The following is a 21756-nucleotide window of genomic DNA, read 5'->3' on the forward strand; positions in this document are numbered from 1 at the left end:
TTGAGTCTTCTTTATCATGCAATCAAAATATCATATCCATTATTATCTGGGAGAAAATTTAAATTAAAATACAATAACCTGTTATATACTGAAACTCGAATTAGAAAAGGGGTATTTTAAGAGTGGGAGGAGAATCACCATGTATTTAGATATGTCTCAGCTGATAAACTAATAACTTATCTTACCTTTAAAAGTTCCAGATTTCCCTCCTTTGCCATAGGCACCCCTCTCTTTACCGGATAACCCATCCGAACAGGAAGAGGTACTACAGAGGGTTTAAATGGTGCTGCAACAGGGTAAACACTAGGCCAATCTTGGTCAACAGCCATTTTCTCTGTCCTAGGAGGTAGTGCCTAAGAAACATAAAGCAGTTTAATATTTTAAACATTAATACATTTTTTCATTTTAAAGCAAAAAAGACCCTTGCAATTAAGAAAAACACTAGCAAAACTGTAACCTAAGTAAAATCTGACCTCCTACAAAACTGCTGCTATTCAAATGAAAAAACACCAAACCTACCTAAATATTCCCGCACTGTTTCCTCAAACCCTCTGGTAAGGATTCTCTTTAATAGCACATTTTCTTCACTAAAAATTTCTCTATCTTATCTACAGCCATGCTATCCTGAACAAACCTGATCCTGTCTGATCTCGGAAACTAAGCAGGGTCGGGCCTGGTTAGTACTTGGATGGGAGACCACCTAGGAAGATCAGGTGCTGTAGGCATCAAAAATAAAAAACAAATAAAAAAATAAGAAATTATAAGATGACAAGGTGCTTGCAATCTGTGAGGTCAACCAAGGGTTGCCTTGCCTAAAAATTTCTCTTATTTACTTAGACTTTTAGCAAATTTTTTACATTTTGTTTATAAAGGGGTAACGATGTATTCTGAAATAATTTTAAAAACTTCTTTGATGGAAGTCAGTACATTGAGAACTTGGAAATAAGTAAATTAGGGTCAAACTAATTGAAAAAATATGTAATGAGAAATTACATATCTCCTAGGGCCAGGGAATAGTGACATGATAGCTTAGCCAATCACATTAACGTGTGTGTGTGTGTGTGTGTTAAACTATATTCAATAGAAGGGGAAGGCCAGCGTATAAAAGCATCCTTTAAAGAGGAAAAATTCAGTAACACCTGTTTAAGCAATATCAAAACCAGCACAGTATATGTCCTGGAAGCAGGTTAATTTTCCTATGATCATGACAGCTCTAGACATTATAATTTGATGTCATTTAACTTCCAACTAATGTGCCTTTGTTCTGACTCCACGTTCTCCAAGTGACCTCATAATCTGGATTCCTCCGGAGATGCCCACAGGGTGAGGCCAAATAGGTTAGATTAATGCATACATTCCAGGCCCCATGACTGTTAAAAGAATCATCAAAAATAATTCTACATTCTGGTTTATGTACTTGTTTCCTAGAAATATATCAGCGAATTCACCTCTCAAAGATGATCTGCTCTCAGGGTACTGACAGAGACCAGTCAAACACTAGACTCCGGACTGTGGTCATCACCAAGCAAACATCCCCTTATGAACCGTTCTTGGGCAGCATTCTTCTTCCTCATCGTGAATACCTGCCTCACTTTAGAACTTCAGAAACAATTCAGATAATATATATTAGAGTACATTAACTGTTTACCTTTCTTTTCAGTGGCCTTTGAGATTTGGATGTTCTTTCTGTTGTATCTAAAAGAAAACAATAGTTATAGAGTATCTTATAAAGTTGTTCACCATTGATCATGAACCATAATTCAAACACGATTTAAGGTATTCAGTAGCAAAAAAAAAATGAAACAATAATTTCTGTAAGCTCAGGGACTAAAATCATCTTAATGAAAAATCAGAAATAGGTAAGAAAATTCCAGTTATTTAAATATAAACTGAACTCATTATCTAAAGAAATATTTTCAATAAATTTTAAAGTTCATAGTTAAACTCACATTTCCAAGTTAAAATAATGTATTTGCTCATATTTGGAATTATTCTATCAAAAACAAACAAACAAAGCCTTGAGTTTTTCCTTCTCTATTGTATATTAGAACTGCCAACAACAAAAATCATAGCCATTCCTAATAAAGTACATAACTGTAGAGAGGGCAGATTACTTCTATACAGTATATATCTTTCAAAGTATTACCTTATGCCTCTCTAAATGTTTTGCTACACTAAAATAATAATAGCTATACTTACTGAGACCTTTCACTTGCTAGACAATGTGCTAAATGCTTTTCATCATTATCTCATTTAATTTTATTCTTCACAAGAACTATAAGTACTACCATTATCCTTGTTTAAAGGTCACTTATAGGCAAGAAAACTAAGGACCAAGACTTCATATTATTAAACTTTACATCACATTCTTCACATCTTTAATTCACCTCTCTTCACAAAGAACCACAACTACACTGAACCTCTAGTTCTAGTCCCTTTAGTCTTTCTGAACTTTCCGTTCTCTTTGCCTGGAATATTCTTCCCTTCCACTTGCCGGACGTTTGACATCTTCCCCTTTCCTACCTCATTTCTTTACCAGTCAAATTCTTATTTATCCCTCAGTAATAATTCCTTTATTCATTCAAAAGTTATTTGAGTGCTACTGTGTATCAAAAACTCAGATGGCAGCAATGCACAAAAGAAACATAGTCCTTGCTCTTAAAGAACAGAAAGTCTGTCAAGTTAAGATAACTATTTAACAAGTAATTTCATTAACAATGATAAATATTAATGGAAACATTTACCAGGAGATAAAACCTAGTCAATTAGTTGGAAAGTCTCCTTGAAGAAGTTGACTTTAAGCTAAAACCTTAAGAATGAGCAGGAGGTAGCCCTGGGAACAGGCAAGTGAGAAAGTGTTCTAGAGAGAGAGAAGATGGAAAAAAATCAAGTAAACCAGTTCAATATGTTTGAAACTTTAGAACAGCAAGACCATTGAGAAAGAGATTGGAGATATTTAACAGGCACCTCAACCATAACATATCATTGGCAGAGCTCTTGATTTTCTTCTTCCAGTCTTCCCAATCCCTATAAATTGTATTGCCATTCATCCAATTACTCAGGACAAAAATCTATTTCCTTGAGACTTTTCTCAAGCCCCATATCAAATACCGAACCCATCAGTAAGTTCCATTAGCTCTACCTTCAAAATAGATCTCAAGTCCGACCATACCACTGTCATCTCATTTGGACTACTACAACAGCTTCCAAACTGATCTGGCTTCCACTTCTTACCCTCCTAAAACTAGTTATCTACACAGCAACCAGTGATCTTTTAAAAGTGTAAATCACATTATATCACTTCTGTTCAAAAACTTCCACTGTGATCCCAAACTTATAAAATCCAAGCCTTTACAAGATCAGGCCATTACTTAGCTTTCTGACATCTTATACTACCAGTGTCTTCTTTGCTCACTTAGCTCCAGCCATGTTGGCCTTCTTTCTTTTCTTTGATCACACCCCTAAGCTTATTCTCACTTTGCACTTGCAGTTCCCTGTGCCAACAATGCTCTCAGGTCTCAGCATGGTTCTGGGCTCTACTCAAATGACATTACCCCAAGGTGGTCTTTCTTGACTACCTACCTTATTCTACTCTATACTCGCTACTCCTCCAATTCATCATTCTCGAGACCCTGATTTTTCTTCATAGCACTAATCACTACCTGACACTGTACTGACATTTACCTGTTATAGTCTGATGTCCTCCAAAGTATGTAAACTTCATGAGGTGAGGGACCTTTGTTGTATCCCAGTATCTAGAACACTGCCTAGCATACAGTAGGCGTTAAGTGTTTGTAGAATGAATGAATTAAAAATAAGAAAGAGACAAGTGTTAATGCTACGAAGAACCACCATGCTGCATTAAGGGATGTGTCATATTTCTTAAAGCATTGAGAAATCATTTGTAAATTCTGAACAAGGAAGTGGTAAGATTTGCTTTTTGAACACTTCACTCTGGCTGTTGTCAGAATTCAATGTAGGCGAGCAAGAGCGGAAATAAGGATCAGTAAAGGAACTGTTTGTAGAAGAGATGGTGCCCTAGACTGAGCTGTTCGTCGTATAAAGAACAGAGATATTGTAGAAGGTAGCACGGATAGCACGTAGGGAATGACTGCACATGCCCCCTCCTAGACAGAGCTTTTCCTGACTCCTGCGAGCTCCTCTTCAATGCTCCCAAGTTACCCTATTCGCGCTTCTGGTACAGCATCTCACACTGCATAGTCTGCGTTAACAAATCTTTTTTTTTTTTTTCCACGAGGTTCCTCCAGGGCAAGAACGGTTTCAGGCATCCCTATAATCTCTCTTGAGTGAAGGTCACCTCAATAACGCCTGTATCAATAAAGGTCATCCCATTTGGTGGCAGAGGGAGGCCTGGAATTCAGAGCTGCAGGTTGTCCTGGAACATTCGTGTGCTCTTAAAGTTCTGGAAAATCCGCGGTCCAACACTGCCCAAGAAACATTTCGGCGCACCAGAAACTTGAGAGACCCCGTGCCAGTGGCTGTGGGACCTGGGACGGAGCACCAGAGAGCGCAAGGGAGGGAGCGAACAAGCAGGTAGCTCCCAGATGCAGAAATCTGCGGCTAGGAATAGGGCGACACGCGCGCAAAGAACAGACCCACACCCATGGCTTTCCTACTGGGGAGGCGGGGGCAGCAACCGGCTAGCAGAGGACGTAGCGACCCGACGGGCGACGCTGGCTGCGCCACCGCGGCGGCCATCATGGGTCCGATATTCTGCCCTCTCTCCTCCCCAAAGCCTGGAGACGACGCACCAGACACTCACGCGGTCTTGAACTCTGGGCAACAGTGGCCGGAGAAACGGCGCTGGAGAAGGCACGGAGGGTCCTGGCCACCGGCTGCAGGGCCAGGCACGCGCGTGGCGCAGCGGCGGCCGCCATAGCCGCGAAGACGGCAAGCCGCGGAGGACAAGCGCGGTCGCGCGCCCGGGGGCGGGCCTGAGGCCACTGCCGCGCAGGCTCGCCCCGCCCCTCGGGTGTGCAAACCCGACCCACGTGGGCCCGCGAAATCAGCGCTCGAGTCAAAAGAGCACCCCCAAAATAGAAAAAAAGGTAATGAAAGGAAGCCAAAAATATTTCTTAAAAAATTGAAGCAGTCAGTGCAAGGACAACTGCAAGTAATGATCGTAAGGGATGGGGGAAACGAGGCTCACAGAGGGCAGGTATGTTCTGGGTGGGACTTCATAGGGCATGGAGTCAGGCAGTTTACCCTAGGGCCCTGCTCCTTTGCAATTGCTGCTTTTCTACACTTCCTTGTATTAAAGAAAAGCATTCAGCTATTCCAAGAGGTGTGCTCCAAGGGGAAAGGCGATATCCGATAGTAGTTCAAAGAATGGCCTCTTGAGCCAGACTACTTGAGTTTAAAACTTGGCTTCACCATTTCTAGGCTGTGTGAGTCTAATTAAGTTAATACAGACAAACAACTGGGTAGAATATTGGAGTACAGTGAGCACACTGTGTGCACAGAATGTAACTATTTTCAATGACTTGGTTAGCTTATTTGTAGATCAGGTTAGAATTAGAAAAAATCAGTACTCAGCAGGATCTAGAAAATAATGCTCATTCTTTAATGAGTACTCATTTTCTGCCCTAGGAGGGACTGGCCTACAGCCCTTAATAAAATTACCCTCTATTTTTTCAACTGGTAAGTATAATATTTAATCAAAAAACACAATTATAATAACAAGAACTGGGAACAAACACAACTGACTCTTGGTAAGCGTACAACTGGTAGAGCAGAAGTCTGCAGGCGTCCCAAGGTATTCTTCCTGTGAGCATTCAGTATGCCATAGGCAGCCATCAGTATATGAGGGGAATAAATGGCTTTATAGGGACAAGTATTTGTAATAACAACCATTCTCATCTTTTCTGGCCTCTTACCATCCCATTATTGTTCCAAAGCAGCAGTATGGTATATTAGTTTTCTAGGGCTCCTATAAAAAATACCATAAACCTGGTAACTTAAAACAACAGAAATTTATTTTCTGATAGTTATCGAAGCTAGAAGTCCAAAATCTAGGTGTTGGTAGGGTTCATGGTTCCTTCTGGAAGTTTTGAGGGGAGACTCTCTGTATGTCTCTCTCTTAGCTTCTGATGGTTGTTGTCAATCCATGGCATTCCTTGACTTATAGACACATGGCTCCAGTCTCTGCCTCTATCTTCATATGGTGTTCTCCCCTCTCCTCTATTTTTAGTGTTAAAAGGATGGCCTTTTAGCCAGATGCATTTGAGGTTTGAATCCAGGCTCTGCTTTGTTGTGATCTTGGGCAAGCCCACTTAACATCTCTTAGCTTCAATTTTAAGGTAAATAGGAACAGTATCTTCCTCAGGACCATTGTAATTGAATGAGTTATATTTCAGAAGGCATAATATAAATGGCCATTGGCATTAAGCTTAGAGTCAATATGGCAGCCACTTTTTCTCTCTCGAGTTTGTGTATGTTAGTACAATAAAGTGCAAGTCCTATATCATAGAAATTTAGGGACAAAAGGGTCTGAATCCTTATATAATGTTTATATTCAGAGGATTCTCAATTCCTGAGCAAGATGTTAAGAGACTTAGGCCCTCAGTCTACCTCCCTATGCTTTCTGCTTTTGTTTTACTCTCTCCCTAAGAACAAAGTGGATAGATATGACTAGAGTTAAAGGAGGCAGATATAATTCTCATTGTTTTCCCAGGCATCAAGTACAATAAAGTTAATTTTATATTAAAAGTTAAAACTCATTTGTAATGCTTTATCAACAGGCAATGATATGTTTCATGCACTGTAAAGAGTAAAGCATGTACTATTGTGTACATGAGTTACTAAGAATTACATAATTTTTCAATTGGAAAAGATCTTAAACTGCAGTCACGCATGATAAAAATCTTTTACAACCTTCATGACCAAATAACCCAGCATGTTGTAGAAATCAAACTGGTTTCATGGGCATGTGACTTGCATTTAGAAGAGCCCTACGCTTGGCTTAATGCTCTGCTGTCCTTTGTCTTGAAATTTTTAATAATTTTTGAACAAAGGGCCCACATTTTCATTTGCTCTGGGCCTCACAAATTATGTAACTAGTCTTATGTAGAACAATTTTAAATATTAAGGTTTTTTTTTTATAATAGGTGTTTATTATATTTTAAACCTGCATTAATCCAATGACTAACAGTGACTTTTAATCAAAACTAACTTCTTTATAAAAAGTGAGCAAACAAAGTATGTCTATTCACAAGTGTGGTAAATATACAATATGCAAATATCCAAGAATGTGGATGGACTTTGCAACCTAAATATCCATCAAAACAGTATTGGTTAAATGTTATGGTACACTTACAATATAGAGTACTATTTAGACACATGTCTTAATCCTGATTGAATATGAAAATTACCTCAGGAGAAATTAAAATTATCATTTAGGTCCCCTCCTTCTGAGATGCTGATCAGTTGTGTGTTTGGAGCATTGGTGTGTTTTTTGTTTTTGTTTTAAGTTTCCCAAGTAAATCTAATGTTCTAGGACTGAGGACCGTTGATGTCAGCTTTAAAAAGAATCAAATGGATATAAATTTATTAGCATAAAAAAATTGTCCACAATATATAAATAAGTTTTTAAGGTTTTAAGGTTATGGGTCATATGATTCCATCTGTGTAAAATATTTTTAATCTACAGTACAGATTCTAGAAGGGTAAACAGCAGACTGGAGGGAGTGAGTATGCGTGTGGAGATGAGACCCCTAAGAACTTAATTTTCTGCATTTCTGTACTTGAATTTTTACATGAGAATGAAGATTTTTTAAAAAGAAAAACTATTTTTAAATCAGCAAGAGCTTCATATTTTTATTTTAATTAAAAATATTTTGTCTTTTGATTTACATCCAGCTTATAACACAAATAGAATTTGTATTAGACTCTTCAAAATTTTGGTACGCTTACAGTGTAGTATAGAAAATGTCATAAGCATTGCCTTCTTTGAACTAGTTGAAATCATTCCTATTTTACAGATAACAAAAGAATTAAGCCACTAGATCTTGCTCTCAAGAGAACTGAGACTGAAACCCACATCTGATCCCAAGTTGAATACTCTTTCTACTCTACTACACCACCTTCTTGATAGCTTACTTTACAACACGGTATTGCTGCAGACAGGGGTCACTATATGCCAAGGAAACATTAATTGGGTGTTAAAACCTTCCAGGAACATTCGAAGTAGAAATAATTATTGTTTAACAACTTCAAGAGATGTCTCCTGGGTCTAGTCATGTTCATGTACTGAAGGCAAAGGGCTTAAATGCTTTCCCTGATCTTTTGGTTTCCTGGAATGAAGGAATGTCAAAGATAAATTTAGTTCTGCCTGTACGTATATTCTAATCATGATATATTTCATACTTCTCATCCAATTATCAGCAAATGCTGTATGCTTTCACTTTCAGCTATTCCTAAATTTGACCTCTTCACCCTTCCTCCTCTCCCACTTTGGTCCAGGCCACTCTTTTCTCTCATCTGATTTACTATAATAGGATACTCTCCAAGAATAGGGACTTTGTTCTTTTTACTGCTGGATTGGGAAGGCATAGATAACAGCGCCTAACATGTAATAGGCATTTAGCAATCATGTGTGAATGAATATACCTTCCCTTTACACTTTTAAGCCTTTTTTGTTTTCACTTTCTAGAAGAATAGAGGGAAAATTGTTTCCACCTCAGCACAACTGTTATAATCTCACCCAGGCATTTAAGCAGGGATGGTTTTTATTTGTGAATCTACTTCCCTTACTGCAAAAGCTAAACAAATGTTAGTCATTATTACAAGTGATCGTTATATGGGTTACTGTGTGCAAATCTAATAGGTAAAGCTAACTCAAGCCGACCCCAAAGTGAATCCCACTGGAGGCCTCTGTGCAGAGGAAGCAGTTTGGGATGAGACAGGAGTAAGGGCAGGGGTTCAAGGAAGAAAGCAGTGCGGGGTTTTGCTTAGGAGTCCTGAATTGAAACTGGTATTGTAAATGTAATTACACCTGTTATGCAGTTTTACACACCCACCACCCCACCCTCCTATCTCCCACCCACGGCAATAAAAACATATTTTACACTTTTAAGAGCTAGACTTATTGTTTCAAATAAAGACTTTTTTTTTTTTTTGGCAAATCAAATTCCTCTTTTATTATTGAGTAAATAAAGATTAAGCCAAATTGTCAGTTTTCCCTGCAAAATGGGCTGGGTTTTTTTTCTCTCCATAATCATGACACTTATACATTTTGGCCCAGGTGATAATTTTCATTCAATGGAGGGTCGGGGGGGAATCTCATGCTGAGATGATGCAAGTGGATGAGCTTGCTTACTAGAACAAAATATCTTTTTCTTTTCATCTTACAGGCCAGTCTCATCACACATATCCAGTTCAGAGGATGCTGATATAAACCTTGCCCACCTCCCTTAGCCCATCTTTCTTACTCAGACAGTTTCCAAGCAGCTCTCTGATAGAGACACAATCTTCAGTTTCCAGGACAAATCGTGTCACGGCCTTCCCTCCTGGGAGACCACCCCTCACTGTCTCACTTTTGACACTGTCCAGGACAACTCCTCTGATGTCTTTAGGCTTTCCTGGCACACCAAAGATGAGGAACAGGCCCAGACAATCCTCTCCTATCAATTTACAGAATTCTTCCAACTTATCAAATCTACTTCTCTTCCCGGAAGACTCCTCTGCCTTGGCATCCGGATTGGAGAGGTCACAAGGTGTAGATTCCACAGGAGGGAGAGAAGACATCTGCAGAGTCTGTACCGCCAGCTGAAGCCTTATTTGCTTGTCAGATCCCCAAAAAGTCCAGATCCAGTCCGCCCCAAACAGGAAGGCCTGGTGCTCTGTCATCTTGGTGGTGGTGAGCCATCCATCAACTCCCTTTTCTTGGCAGAAAGTGACGAAGTGGATTAAGAAGATCTCGTTCAGAGTGTTTGGAGCTGGGCACAGATTGCTCAGAGGGTCTTCGAATCCAAGATACTCCTTCAGTTTCTGAGCTGCATGGACTATAGCGCCACTGACCACCTCACAGATGCTGAGATCCTCTTTGCTGTCCTTCAGAGCCAACTCTTGAGATGGTTTTTGTCCCATTTTCTCTGCACCCAATCAATACTGCCTCCAAATATCAAACATGTGAACTTTGTTCAGAACGTCTTTTCAGCATCTGAAAATCTTGCAGCAAAGTCGCATCTGTTAATGTGGTTTCAGTTTTCTAACTCCACAGCTTACTTGGCATAGCTGAGCATATATACATATAGCTAAACAAACAGGCCTCCCTGTTTGCCGACTGGGTGTGTTGTATTCATGTAGATTCCTACTGGTTTATTCAGTTAGAAGTATTAACTTCCACCAAAAAGTCTGTTCTTCTCTAGTTATATTCTCTCTATTTTCAATATTTAGTAATCTCTTCCAAGATGTTTCCTCTTTTCAAATTTGTTAAATTAGAAATAGCATTTAATTCTTTAAAGAACCATACACTTCCCACAGCTAACTTCTTCAAATTAACAGGTGAATCATTTCTCTTTCCTTTTCTGAGGTCCCTTCTGCCATGATCCTTCATCCCCCAGCTCAGCTGCCTGTTACTTTTCAACAAAAGTATACCTCAAAGGCCTCAAATTTCTACTTGCAGATACATGCTATAAACCCCAAACAAATTTATGGGAGTTTGTGTTTGTGTTATTGTTCTCATATCAGAAATAAAGCCTACTGGTTATTCTGAACAAAAGAAAAGAAAGTGACAGACAATAAAAATATGTGGCAATTATCAATTGACTTTATTTCTTTTCATATGGTGATAGCGGCAGTGTATAATACTTTGTAAAATAAAATATATTTCATCAGAAAAATTTAACCTTATCATCTCATCAGTTATGTTACATTGTCCTGAATAAAATATATTTGGCATCTATAGCAGTCTCCTGGTATTTTTAACCAGGTTTGAATAACAAATTATTTTTCAAATGGTGATGTATATCCACATCAAAATAAAACACAAGTTCAGTAAGAGTCCAATACAGTTACCAAATAATGAATGATAGGGAGCAACAGGTTATTATTAGCATCAAGTCATTTTAGTTATGAATGAATAGTAATTCAGTATTAACAGGTTCCTTGACGAAAAGCTTGGTAAGTTGCTGATAACTTGAAAGATCATACGGCTGACATTCAAATACAGTTTATAAGCAAGTCCACTGACATAAATCGAACTACCTAGCCCATGTCAATTTTTGAAAACCTGTCTTTACCACAGTTGGCTATCATGAATAATGGTATAGTGAAAACAATATTTTTTCCTAATACTCCTAAAAAAATCATAAACACAGTAACAGTTTTTGCTGTTGCTTTCATTTTCTTTATAAAGAATATCTGGGCCCCATGCTACAGAAAAACATGAACTACATTTTATCACAATATAGCCATTATAAAACTAATTTTGCTGCCTCAGAGTTAATGAACTCTGAGGCAAAATGTTCAAATATTCCACTTTTTTTTAAAGATTCCATTCGTTGATAGCCTGAGAAATGTACAATTAATAACAGTCAGACTGTTAGTATTTCGATGTAATGATATATTTAGCAAAAAGGAAAATAAGAATACTGTAAAGGTTTTTGTTTTGGTTTGGTTTCTTCAGAAATCATTTCTACAAATTTGGGGGAAGCTTCTGAATGCATTCAAGTTACAGTATTTAAAACTCCCTCGAGTTCTTCCTTATGAGTTAAAAGAATCCAAGATTAAGGTTGAAATTCTTAAAAAATTAACAACTTTGTGATGTGTCATCAAAGAAGGGTTGTTTTATACATACTAATTTAGTTGAATGATCAACATCATTAAAATTCAATTGTAGAGAAAGACTGTCCTGACCTCTCCAAGAACTAGCTGGTATATGAACATGTTTTTCAGTGTGATCTTTTTTACCATCTTCCTTATGTCATAAAATAAAAGTTCTATATTCTATGTACTAAATATATACATATATTTAGAAAAATATATAAAAATAGGACAGTAAGAGGCAAGTAGATGTGTGGCTGGCATTTAGTGGGACACTGAATGCTTAAAGAAATTCTACATATTTAATTTTGAGAGCATATCGTGTTCTGCTTCAATGTCTGCAGTGCTGTCACACCAACAGGACATAATCACCCACATATGGGTTACTGCTTCCCAAACCGTCCACACTGTGAATGTGAGTGGAAACACTACAGTGAAGTATTCATATTAATTGCAATATTTTAAATATAATATATCACAGATTTTTACATTAAATAGAGGAAAAACAATTCTACTCTCATTCACCAGTGTCTCACTTTCTGCGGCAACTTTAGAATAGGCACATATCCCCTGCTTTCCATTTCCACTTCCAGATTAGAAGTTGAAACAATAACCAATATATAATCTGCTGCTTGTTGTATATACTGTGAGTATTTGAGAAATAGAGAGAGACCAAGGGCTCCTAATGTTCATCCAGGTGCTATGGTCAAACGTTTGAGTCTTCATCAGTGATGCTGGCACTGGGGGAACGGGCAGCAAAATCTTTAAACATGTCGTCTTCCTTTAACATGTGCTGGAAAACAGGGAGATGGGAGTCATACACACTGAGAGCCAAGAGCTCCGAACTACACATTCTCTACTATATACATGCAGTCCCTTGGGGTTGTTTTCAAACATATATTTAGAATAAGATTTCAAATTCATTTTACAGACTTACCGTTAGGTTGTTGATGCCTTCAGAGAATGCACCTATCTGCCTCACTGTCCCTTCTGAATCTTCCATCTGCAAAGCACATACCATAACATGACATAATCAGTTGCGCTATAATGAGGAAATTGCAGCAAAATGAACACGTCTAAGAAGAAATAATGCAAGTTGTATTGAATGGGGTAGGAGCAACAGATCACTTCTGATGATAATTTCCTCTCATCACTGCAATTGGATGTTAAAAATTAGAAGAGATTTTATTGGTACATCTAACCTAATGCTCTGATGTTGACAATAGCACCAAAGGAATTTTGAATAAAAGGCAATATTCAGTTTCATGACTTAATACTGAAAAGGCTAAGTAATATAAACTATCCATTCCTGACTTGTTTTAATACACAGGTTGCCTTAATATAGAGACAATCTAACTTAGGTAAGTGGCACAGGCTTTGGAGCAGGCTGGCAAATTAGAATACCAGCTCTTCTACCTTAGCTAAGTTACTAAATCTCTCTGTGCCTCAGTATCTTTATCTCCAAAATTAGGATAACAATACTCTCTATGTTTTAAGATTACCATGAACATTAATATATGTTAAGTACTTAAGACAGTGCCTGGGATGTAGTAAGCAATCTGTAAGGGTTCACTATTATTACTCACTATTATCTTTTTTTATAGGCATTTAAAGAAAACTTCCTTGATTAGAAGACAAAGTACACAAAATTTCCATTTAGTGTTTCAATGCTGGAAGAACTTTAAAATACGTATACAGTGTTGTATTTACCTGCTCTAACCGGTCCAAATCATCTTCATCATACAGGCGCATGTCCAAACCAGGTTTAAATCCTTTCTTAGATGTACTTCCTGATGCCTGTCCCAATTCCATTGGACAAACATACTCTTCCCCATCTTCCTGTTTCTTTTTTCTCAGATTCCCAAAATTGCTGAAGGTAAGTTTCTTTGGCTTTAAGAGAAAGAAAGAAGAAAAAAAAATCCAAGGATTTGATAAAATTCATATTGTCGTTTTGTCATAAAAATCATATGACAAAGGATATGTATAACTTATTCACTTCATCATACACAGAAGAGCAATTGAATGATTAGATTTGTATAAGAAAAACGAAGGCATCCTAGGCATATGATCGATGCATCCAAACATGATAAATGACCCCTGTTATGAATCTCCTTATTCATACCAACTGGCTGGGTAGTCACAGTATTAAAAGCAAAATATGCCAAGAGCCTTAATTTTTGATTAAACGGGACTTAATGCAATGGGATTCCTCGGGACTAAATCCAATTTTATAAGGTTTTCTGATCTAAGATCGGTAGAAGAAAATGGTCCTTACTGTATTTTCATTTTGGGTGAGGCTATAGTATCTTGTATGCCTGTTCTGCTTCCAGGTGACTGCTAAAAGAGTCCCTGTTCTTTTGGAGAAAAATTTCCAACGATACTTGGAAAAGAATCTCCATTTTAGTCACTGGATAGTCCCTGAGACTATCTGTTAAGGAGATGGTGATCATGCTGATGCTGTGAATGTATATAGAACAGATTCTCTGAGAGGTTTCAAATCCGGCACATCTTTTAAGGAGAAAGGGAGCCGAAGAGAAAGTGTCAAGCAGGTAGAGGGGGTAACACAACACAACACAACACAACAAAACAAAACAAAACAAAACAAAAACACTTGGTACCTATTTGTGAAGGAGCTGATAAACCCTATCTCTACAATTAAGCTAGTTGAGAGAACACTCAGAGGAGTTAACATAGAAATGATTTAAAAGAAGAAAAAGCAATCCTAATGCTATATGATTTATGAATCCAGGCAAACTAGGAGTATCCATTCTCTGCTGGTCTACCAGCAGAACGTTTCTTAAGTATCTTTTCCTAACTTGCAAGGTTGGTCAATTATAAACCAGATGAGCTGAATCTGTAAAAGGAGAAATGCAACTCTTATACTTGATTTATTTGTACGGAAAACAGGACACTGCAATCAGTACTGGAGTCCAAGTCATAGGCCTTGTGCACTGGCAAAGTATCAATTATAGAAACCAACATCATGTTCTTTATTATTAGTAACTCTAGTAAAATAAATGATTTGAGCAAAGATTCTCCCAGGAGGTAACTTTCAAAAATGCATTTTCATGATTACTCTTAAAGATGCATTTACGTTCAACCAATCCACAAAATTTAGTAAACCCCAGAAAATAAGATAGCCAAGTAACAGTCAAAATTGAGCCTTTGCTTTAGTTTTTGGCTTTAACTGACTATTGCTTTAATAAATTATTAAATGGTGTGGGCTTGAACAAACCTTCACTTTGGCAGTGGCTGTGAGAAGTACATAATCTGGTAACTCCATGGCATCACGCTTCTGGTGTTGGGCCTCAGCACCAATCAGAAGGTTGAAATGAGTGGCCAAATGTCTTCGCAACAGGGTCTTACTTGGTGGGATGTTCAATAACTGAGCCATTGTTTCTACATTAAAACGAGGTTCTAGAACCTGTAAGAAAAGTTAAGATTGTTTAAAGTATCATATATCATATATGTCTGTATTGTGCTTTATAATTCGCAAAGCTTTCATTTAGGTATCTCCAACGACTATCTCAACAGCCCAGTGAGATACGTAGAGTATGAACTTTGATCTTTAATTTACATGTCATTTCCTTTATTTTGCTCAAGCTAGTGAGAAGTAGAGCTGGTCCTGACATCCAGGCATTACAAGGTTAGGGCTTCTGCCTCTCTGAAATATTACATTTGGGATCCCTTTGGAAGCTGACTTCTCTGCAATGTCTGTGTGCAGAAATACAATCTGAATCTTTGCGGAGGATTTAAAATGTGGTCATTTGGGAGTCAGTAGCCAGATGTTATCCAACATAAAAGAAGACAATGAAAGAAAAATGGGTTTAAAGATGATTTAAAGTTATATAATAACTAGAAATAGTGCCAGGAGAGTTGGGGTAGATGATTTTAGGATTATAACAAGTAAACCAATAAAATCCTACTCATTAGACTAAAGGAGACAAAATGATGTCAATTTTTAAATTAAAACAGAGTTTTACCATGAGCCCACCATGGACACCACTGCCTCTGAGATTGGGGGCATATTCTGCCAAGTCCACGGAGCGCAGCCACTCCATCACTCGATGGTTGGTCCACTGCTGAACCTCTGATGGGGTGATGCTGTTCTATGGGAAAAAAGAACAGCCAAGAGCTTCAGTTGTTAACTATGGGACTTCAAATATTAAACCTGCATGTTCTGTCTAGAAAGTCTGCCCCAGGGAGCAGAGTTGCTCCACATCCCATTAAACGTTTAGAGAAAGGGTAGAAAGGTGTCTGGTAATTAGAATTCTCTTTGAAAAAAAAAAAAAATTATGTCACAAAGTTTCAAGCTTTCGTACATACTATTAAAGCAGTACTTTAAGAAAGGAAGTTTTTATAGTGATAGTTAACTCTCGCTTAAGAAGGCAAGAAAATAAAATACACTTAAGGAGGAGGGTAACTAGAAAACAACCCTTGGCTTCAGTTATGCAGGTAGAACCATCACAGCGTGAGCAGAAGGAATATAGGAAAACCAAGCCTAGGAAGTAAATGAGGCTGGATGCGAGGCTCTGGGGGAACCACAGAGGCCCTCCCTGCAGGCTCCAAGAAGAAACGGGTCTTAGTTTTGCACACATGGATGGTAACGTGCATGGAAAGTGCATGCTGTGTAATCCACAACCTTGGATGCTACCTCATCAGATGGCCGCCTCCGTAGACAGTTTGGTTCAAAGTTATTGATCCTCAGGACCTGGATGGCCCTTTTAATACTGAGATGATGCAGCACACTCACAACTTTCAAAGACAGTAAGTCATCCTACAGAAAAGAACAAAAAGTGGAGATTCTTGAGCAGGTGGACCTCCTTAGGGACATCTCAGAAAACGCTAGTCCAAGTAGAACAGCCCCTCTACCAACAGGCCCCAGGGGCTTGTCAGTGTTTTGAAAGCTTTTATTTAGTAGCAGGACGATTTTCCTTTTCCAATCAAAATCTTCTCCAGGACCCTAATATGTTAAGAAAACCAAAATTAATGTTGTTTCATATGCAGCCAACTTCCATCTACTTCTCTCTCATCCAGACACTCTAAGATAGGATTGTGGGACCTCTATTTCTCCCTTTTCCAGACACTCTAAGATGGGATTGTTGGACCCACATAACTCTGAAAAACAGTTTTATAAGTAATTGCCGGGTCACTACAAATGGTGATCTGCTTTGATAAAGCAGGTAGCTAAGAGCAATGTTTATTGATGATAGAGGCTTGCTTTTCTGGGCTAAGACACATCACAGTTTTGAGGAAAACCAGGAAATGGTCCAATAATACTATCCTCCCAGCCTCGAGAAATATCTAGTTCTAGATTACTAATGCTTTATATAGCAGACATTGTGAGAATTTTTGAAAAAACTATGTCAACCAATGTAAAGGTCTTAGTGAGAGTTGAGTGTAAAGAAATAAAGAAGTTATAAGTATCAACATTTATCACCAATCAATTCCTTCAAGGAATAACTTTCACCAGTCTGTAAATATTGGGCACATTTTAAACATACCAAACACACCAAAACAAATTATTTTAGAAGAAAGTGATTTGGGGGCAGTGTCAAGATAAGCACCAGTCTACTTCCAAACACACCCAGAAAATAAATAAGGAAAATATCAATTTTAGGCACACCTTATTGACAACATATTTTTTGTTAGAAAATTTTTAATTATAAAAATATTTTTAAATAAAATTATTAGGCAATAAGTTAAATCCTTAAAGGCTACTTACTAACTGAGCAAAAATTATTTCCTGAATTTTTTCTGGATTACCTTCTAAAAGGCAGTGCTTTTAAGTTACGAAGAACATTTATTTATTTTACTCTAAGATTGAGACACCCATTCAAAACATTTCCATGTGGGCTATTTCCAATTAACTAAAGCCTATCAGGTTTTTAAAAAATCTAAATATATAATGTATATAATATAGGTAAAATGTTAATTACTTTAAGGATTTTAAAAGTAGGAGCGATTTCATTTTTTAATCAAAACATTTTTTTTTGGATTTTTAAAAATCTTTTATTTTAGATTTTAGTAGTACAGAGTTCCATATACCTTCACCCAGCCTCCCCTAATGTTAATATCTTTTATAACTATGATATATTCATCAAAGCTAAGAAATTAACATAGACGTTAATAAAATTAAACTACAGGCTTTATTCAGATTTCACCAGTTTTTCCATGAAGGCCCTTTTTCTGTTCCAGGATCCAATCCAGGATACCACATTAAAACAGACGTTTTGTGACTTAAAACTTCTGGCATCTAATTTTCTAAAGTAATTTATTCTTTTATAGCCATGAAAGTTATACATATGTTTTTTATGATTTTAAACCTCAATTTGCTTCCACGGGAACTTTCTAATGCTTAGATAGGTAGGAAAATATATACTGAATTTGCTTCAGGCAGAGCTGTGAACTATTAAAAGTAGGGATCTGGAAATAGGCTAGGCTCAAAAGCAGCAATATTTATACATTTAGGCTAGCCTTTCCACTACTTTCTAACTGCGGAGCTTGGTTAAGTTACCCAATTTCTTGATTCCTTTGTTTTCCCATCTAAAAACTGAAGATGATAAATAAGAGTGCTAACTCAAGGATTGCTGAGACTTGAGTATTAATATGAGTAAAGTGCTCGAAAGAGGGCCTGACACACAGTTAATGTGAGCGTTATTATATGTAGGTTTACATGATATGTGCACCAAGGTAGGAACTCTGGTTCAGTCATAGAGAAGAAAACATATCCTATGAGCTAAACTCCAAATTTCGTTAATACTGAAAAATTCCTATTAAAGTTAACTGTTTGAAGCTTTCAACTTATTTAAAGGAGATGCTCGTGGTAGCTGAATCTATAGCGTAGCTCACAAAAGGCCATTTATATAAAACTATTTGAGGTAGAGCACAATAGTACTAGGACGCTAGAACATGTTCTCCTGGAATCCATCTCTCCCCACTGTGGTAAAGTAGGGGAAAGCCCTTCTACCCACTGGATGAAAGACTGAACATATGAAATAAATAATAATGAAAGAATCAGAGTGAAAGTCTACCCTTCCCTACTACTTCTTTACCCCAGGGACCACCAGCCCTAGCAGAACTGGGCTGAAATGAGGAGGGTGAGAGGGTTTCAGGTAACACTTTGCAAAAGTGGATGGGAAAGGAGAAGATGGCTTTTTGGCTTTTTCTAATTTTTCATGTCTCTGTGGATGTCAGGTCAGAAGGGTAGCCTTTTCTGAGCATCACTTCATATAGGAATATATAATGTAGAAATTGCCAGGGCTTCAAAACTCCACATTCTATTTTTTAAACATCTTTATAAGACATCATTCATACACCATAACGTTCACCTATTCAAAGTGTACACTACAATGTCCTCATTACTGAATATAGATAAAATCAACTTTCTGGACAGTTTAGTTTAAATTAGGTTTCATGTAGCTTAAACCAGAGTCTCAAATTTTCCCAAGACTGTTGCAACCACGAAATCCTACAACTTCACCTTAACTGGAAATATTCCTGCCCCTCTCCTCAATTTAAACACCTTCAAACTCTGGGGGAATCATTGTGAAAACACTGTATTTTGCTAACTCTATGTATGTGTTTTTCAGAGAGAAATGATTTTACTTTCCCAAACCCCAGGAGTGAATCACTTACAACAGTCATGTAATGGAGCATTCGACCATCTACTCGTCCTTCATCAAACTGGGTCTTGTACTGGGGGAGACCAATATCATCCAACCATCCTAAAAGAGAGAAATCTGTGTCGTTAACGAGCCACAGAACACCTCTTCTTGTGGTTAGAAAGAAAAAGCAGCAATATTTATACATTTACGTACTTAGTTAGGAATTTAAGAATTTAAAACCTCTTACTAGTGACCCAGTTGAAATCCAGCTTTCCATGATTGGTTTCTTCTTCAGATCCCAGAGCTTGCAGTGCCAGCTGGAGTTTCTTTCGGTGAAGAGAATGCTTGATTCCAAGTTCCTGAAATAATAAACAGAAACACTGGCTTTATAATTCTGTCAACATGGGCTAGATGCCACTGGCAAAGGATACAAATTCCTCCAAAATGAAGATAGCATTAAAGAGCCAACAATTACATTAAATCAGAATACTAACTCAGGCTAGTATAATGTTGCTGAACAAAAGGCCCCTAAAAAGCCAAGACCATTGCAGTTAGTTTAATACTGTATTAGACATTCATGAGTATGCTCCTTCCTTTGCAAGACTGAAACTATAGGACAAACAATAGGAAATCTAACCTTATTTTGCACAAAATGTTAAATAATTGGGAAATAATTGAGAAGAATTGTTAAATAATGGAAGATAAAATGTAGGGCTCTTTTTTTTTCCTTTTGCAAAGTGAAGTTGAGCTGTATATGTTACATTGAAGAGATGGGCTAATCATAAGCTGCAAAATTATTTTGAGAAATTTGAGCTGAAGATTTACTATTAAGGCTATATAATTATTTTTCATTAAAATGCCTAGTGGCTGAAGTGTACCATAGGAATCGTTATGACCAAGTCCTTTCTTTTTCAGTCCTTGAGATAAAATAAGCATGAAACAGGAAACCCAGACTTTTCCAAGAATACTGACCCCATCCATTCCTCTTTCTGGAGTAGAAAACAATCATATACATTCATATTCTCTGTCTCTCTCTCTCAGTATCCATTGTGTAACCAAAATAGAGAAGCAGTTACCTTCTCTAGATCTTGTTGAGAAGCCTGCAAAAGTGTTTGGCCAGATGCAATCCAGTGCTTGCCAGAATTCAGGTAGGACCCCAAGCCTTGTTCCATAAGCCAACTGCAAACCTGCTCCTTGGTCCATTTGGCAAATGGCATATCTAAGTCACTACAGGAAAAGGAACAATTGCATGAAAAACAATTCAAAGCCAGTCCTGTGGCTTATCATCAAGGTTGAAGAACTATATATTAAATCGATATGGGAATTCCCTGGTGATACATATTTGACCATGGAAAGCTTAATCGTCAGAACATATTTGTAAGAGGAGGGGCCACTAGAGTTGAAAGTTACTTTGTCAGACCAGTCTTCCTTTCAAATGAAACCACAAAAGATTCAGCGTGATTTAGCAAAAACACATTCCGTAGAAGACTGAGTTAAACCAACAAGTCAAATCATTGTACTAGTTTCAATTGATGCTGTTTAAAGACTGAATTCTCAACAGAAAACACTAGGTCAGACTGAAAGAAACTCAAGTTAAACTTGAATTAACTTTAGCAGAATTAAGGTTTCTCTCTAGATGGTAAATCAATGAGAGGAGGGCAATATGCCATCACTGAGTATAGGAAAGTGTAATCAAAGCAAATTTCTGTTTTCTTTTACTTTGACATACACACAGTATTCTTGTTTGAAAAAGAAATGTGCAGATAAGCAAGACTTATTTTTTTTATGAGCACAAGGCAGTCCTCTACTGTGTATGAAGAGAACATATGGCAAATGAGACTGTTCGGTATTTGAAGAAGGCCAAAGAGAGTTTCCTTGTTGAAGAAACTTGTGCCCAGTCTTCTGCCTAGGTAGGACTATATTTAAAAGGTTTCTAGACCATTATCACTTTTAAAAGAATTAACATCAATTATTTGTGCTATATGTTTGCCAACCCCACTCTTTTTATGCTCAGTAGGTCAGTGCTGTAGTTCCAAACAAGCCCTGAACTATGATAAGGGTGTAGGGAAAGTTCTTAGAGTCTTAACAGATATACTATTACATAGTTCTGATAAATCCAAGAATTCTGATAGGATTTACATCTTTAAGTGCTTTCGCAGACTCCATTAGTTACTGATATTTATTGAACAGTTATTATTTGCCAGATACTTAACACATATTAACTCATTTAATCTTCACAACCACCTTTTGAGGTAGATACTAATTGTTCTATGAGAAACAGAGGCACAGAGCATGAAAATAATTGCTCAAGGTTGCCCAACTTGTAGGAAGTGGTAAGGCCAGAAATTAAATCCAAGCAGTCTGC

The 21756-nt window shown here is 37.5% G+C and overlaps 3 protein-coding genes and 1 pseudogene across 21 annotated transcripts in view; 1 reads left to right on the forward strand and 3 right to left on the reverse strand.

The window, feature by feature from the left end:
• The window catches only part of MRPS35 (mitochondrial ribosomal protein S35), a 33711-nt gene extending 28769 nt beyond the window's left edge, over positions 1–4942 (reverse strand). For 2 of the 5 annotated variants that reach the window (XM_039882433.1, XM_039882431.1), the window contains exons 1-3: positions 4784–4942; positions 1649–1695; positions 186–353 (exon numbers count right to left, since the gene is read on the reverse strand). In XM_039882433.1, the coding sequence (XP_039738367.1) occupies positions 186–353; positions 1649–1695; positions 4784–4898 (330 nt within the window). In that variant the 5' untranslated portion in view covers positions 4899–4942. Of the gene's footprint in view, positions 1–185; positions 354–1448; positions 1600–1648; positions 1696–3684; positions 4656–4772 lie in introns of those variants that run through there. The other 3 variants (XM_039882435.1, XM_039882434.1, XM_039882432.1) reach the window with 3 other exon arrangements.
• Positions 607–725, forward strand: LOC120618815 (uncharacterized; annotated as a pseudogene).
• Positions 4943–9118: 4176 nt separating the features above from the next.
• On the reverse strand, positions 9119–10633 carry REP15 (RAB15 effector protein). Its single transcript, XM_039882436.1, has one exon. The coding sequence runs from the start codon at positions 10105–10107 to the stop codon at positions 9397–9399; it is 711 nt and encodes a 236-aa protein (XP_039738370.1). The 5' UTR covers positions 10108–10633; the 3' UTR covers positions 9119–9396.
• Positions 10634–10767: 134 nt separating this feature from the next.
• The window catches only part of PPFIBP1 (PPFIB scaffold protein 1), a 146717-nt gene continuing 135728 nt past the window's right edge, over positions 10768–21756 (reverse strand). For all 15 annotated transcript variants that reach the window (XM_039882414.1, XM_039882408.1, XM_039882407.1 and 12 more), the window contains 9 exons: positions 20468–20618; positions 19639–19750; positions 19423–19511; positions 16439–16561; positions 15768–15893; positions 15020–15208; positions 13495–13674; positions 12722–12787; positions 10768–12577 (listed from right to left, as the gene is read on the reverse strand). In XM_039882414.1, the coding sequence (XP_039738348.1) occupies positions 12491–12577; positions 12722–12787; positions 13495–13674; positions 15020–15208; positions 15768–15893; positions 16439–16561; positions 19423–19511; positions 19639–19750; positions 20468–20618 (1123 nt within the window). In that variant the 3' untranslated portion in view covers positions 10768–12490. The remainder of the gene's footprint in view (positions 12578–12721; positions 12788–13494; positions 13675–15019; positions 15209–15767; positions 15894–16438; positions 16562–19422; positions 19512–19638; positions 19751–20467; positions 20619–21756) is intronic.

Source organism: Pteropus medius, unplaced genomic scaffold (genome assembly GCF_902729225.1).
Source record: "Pteropus medius unplaced genomic scaffold, Ma_sr-lr_union100, whole genome shotgun sequence".
Taxonomy (NCBI): Eukaryota; Metazoa; Chordata; class Mammalia; order Chiroptera; family Pteropodidae; genus Pteropus; species Pteropus medius.

What these genes read in the sequence shown, in the direction of transcription:
- REP15 (XM_039882436.1), bottom strand. Translation starts at nt 10,107, where the DNA reads ATGGGACAAAAACCATCTCAAGAGTTGGCTCTGAAGGACAGCAAAGAG.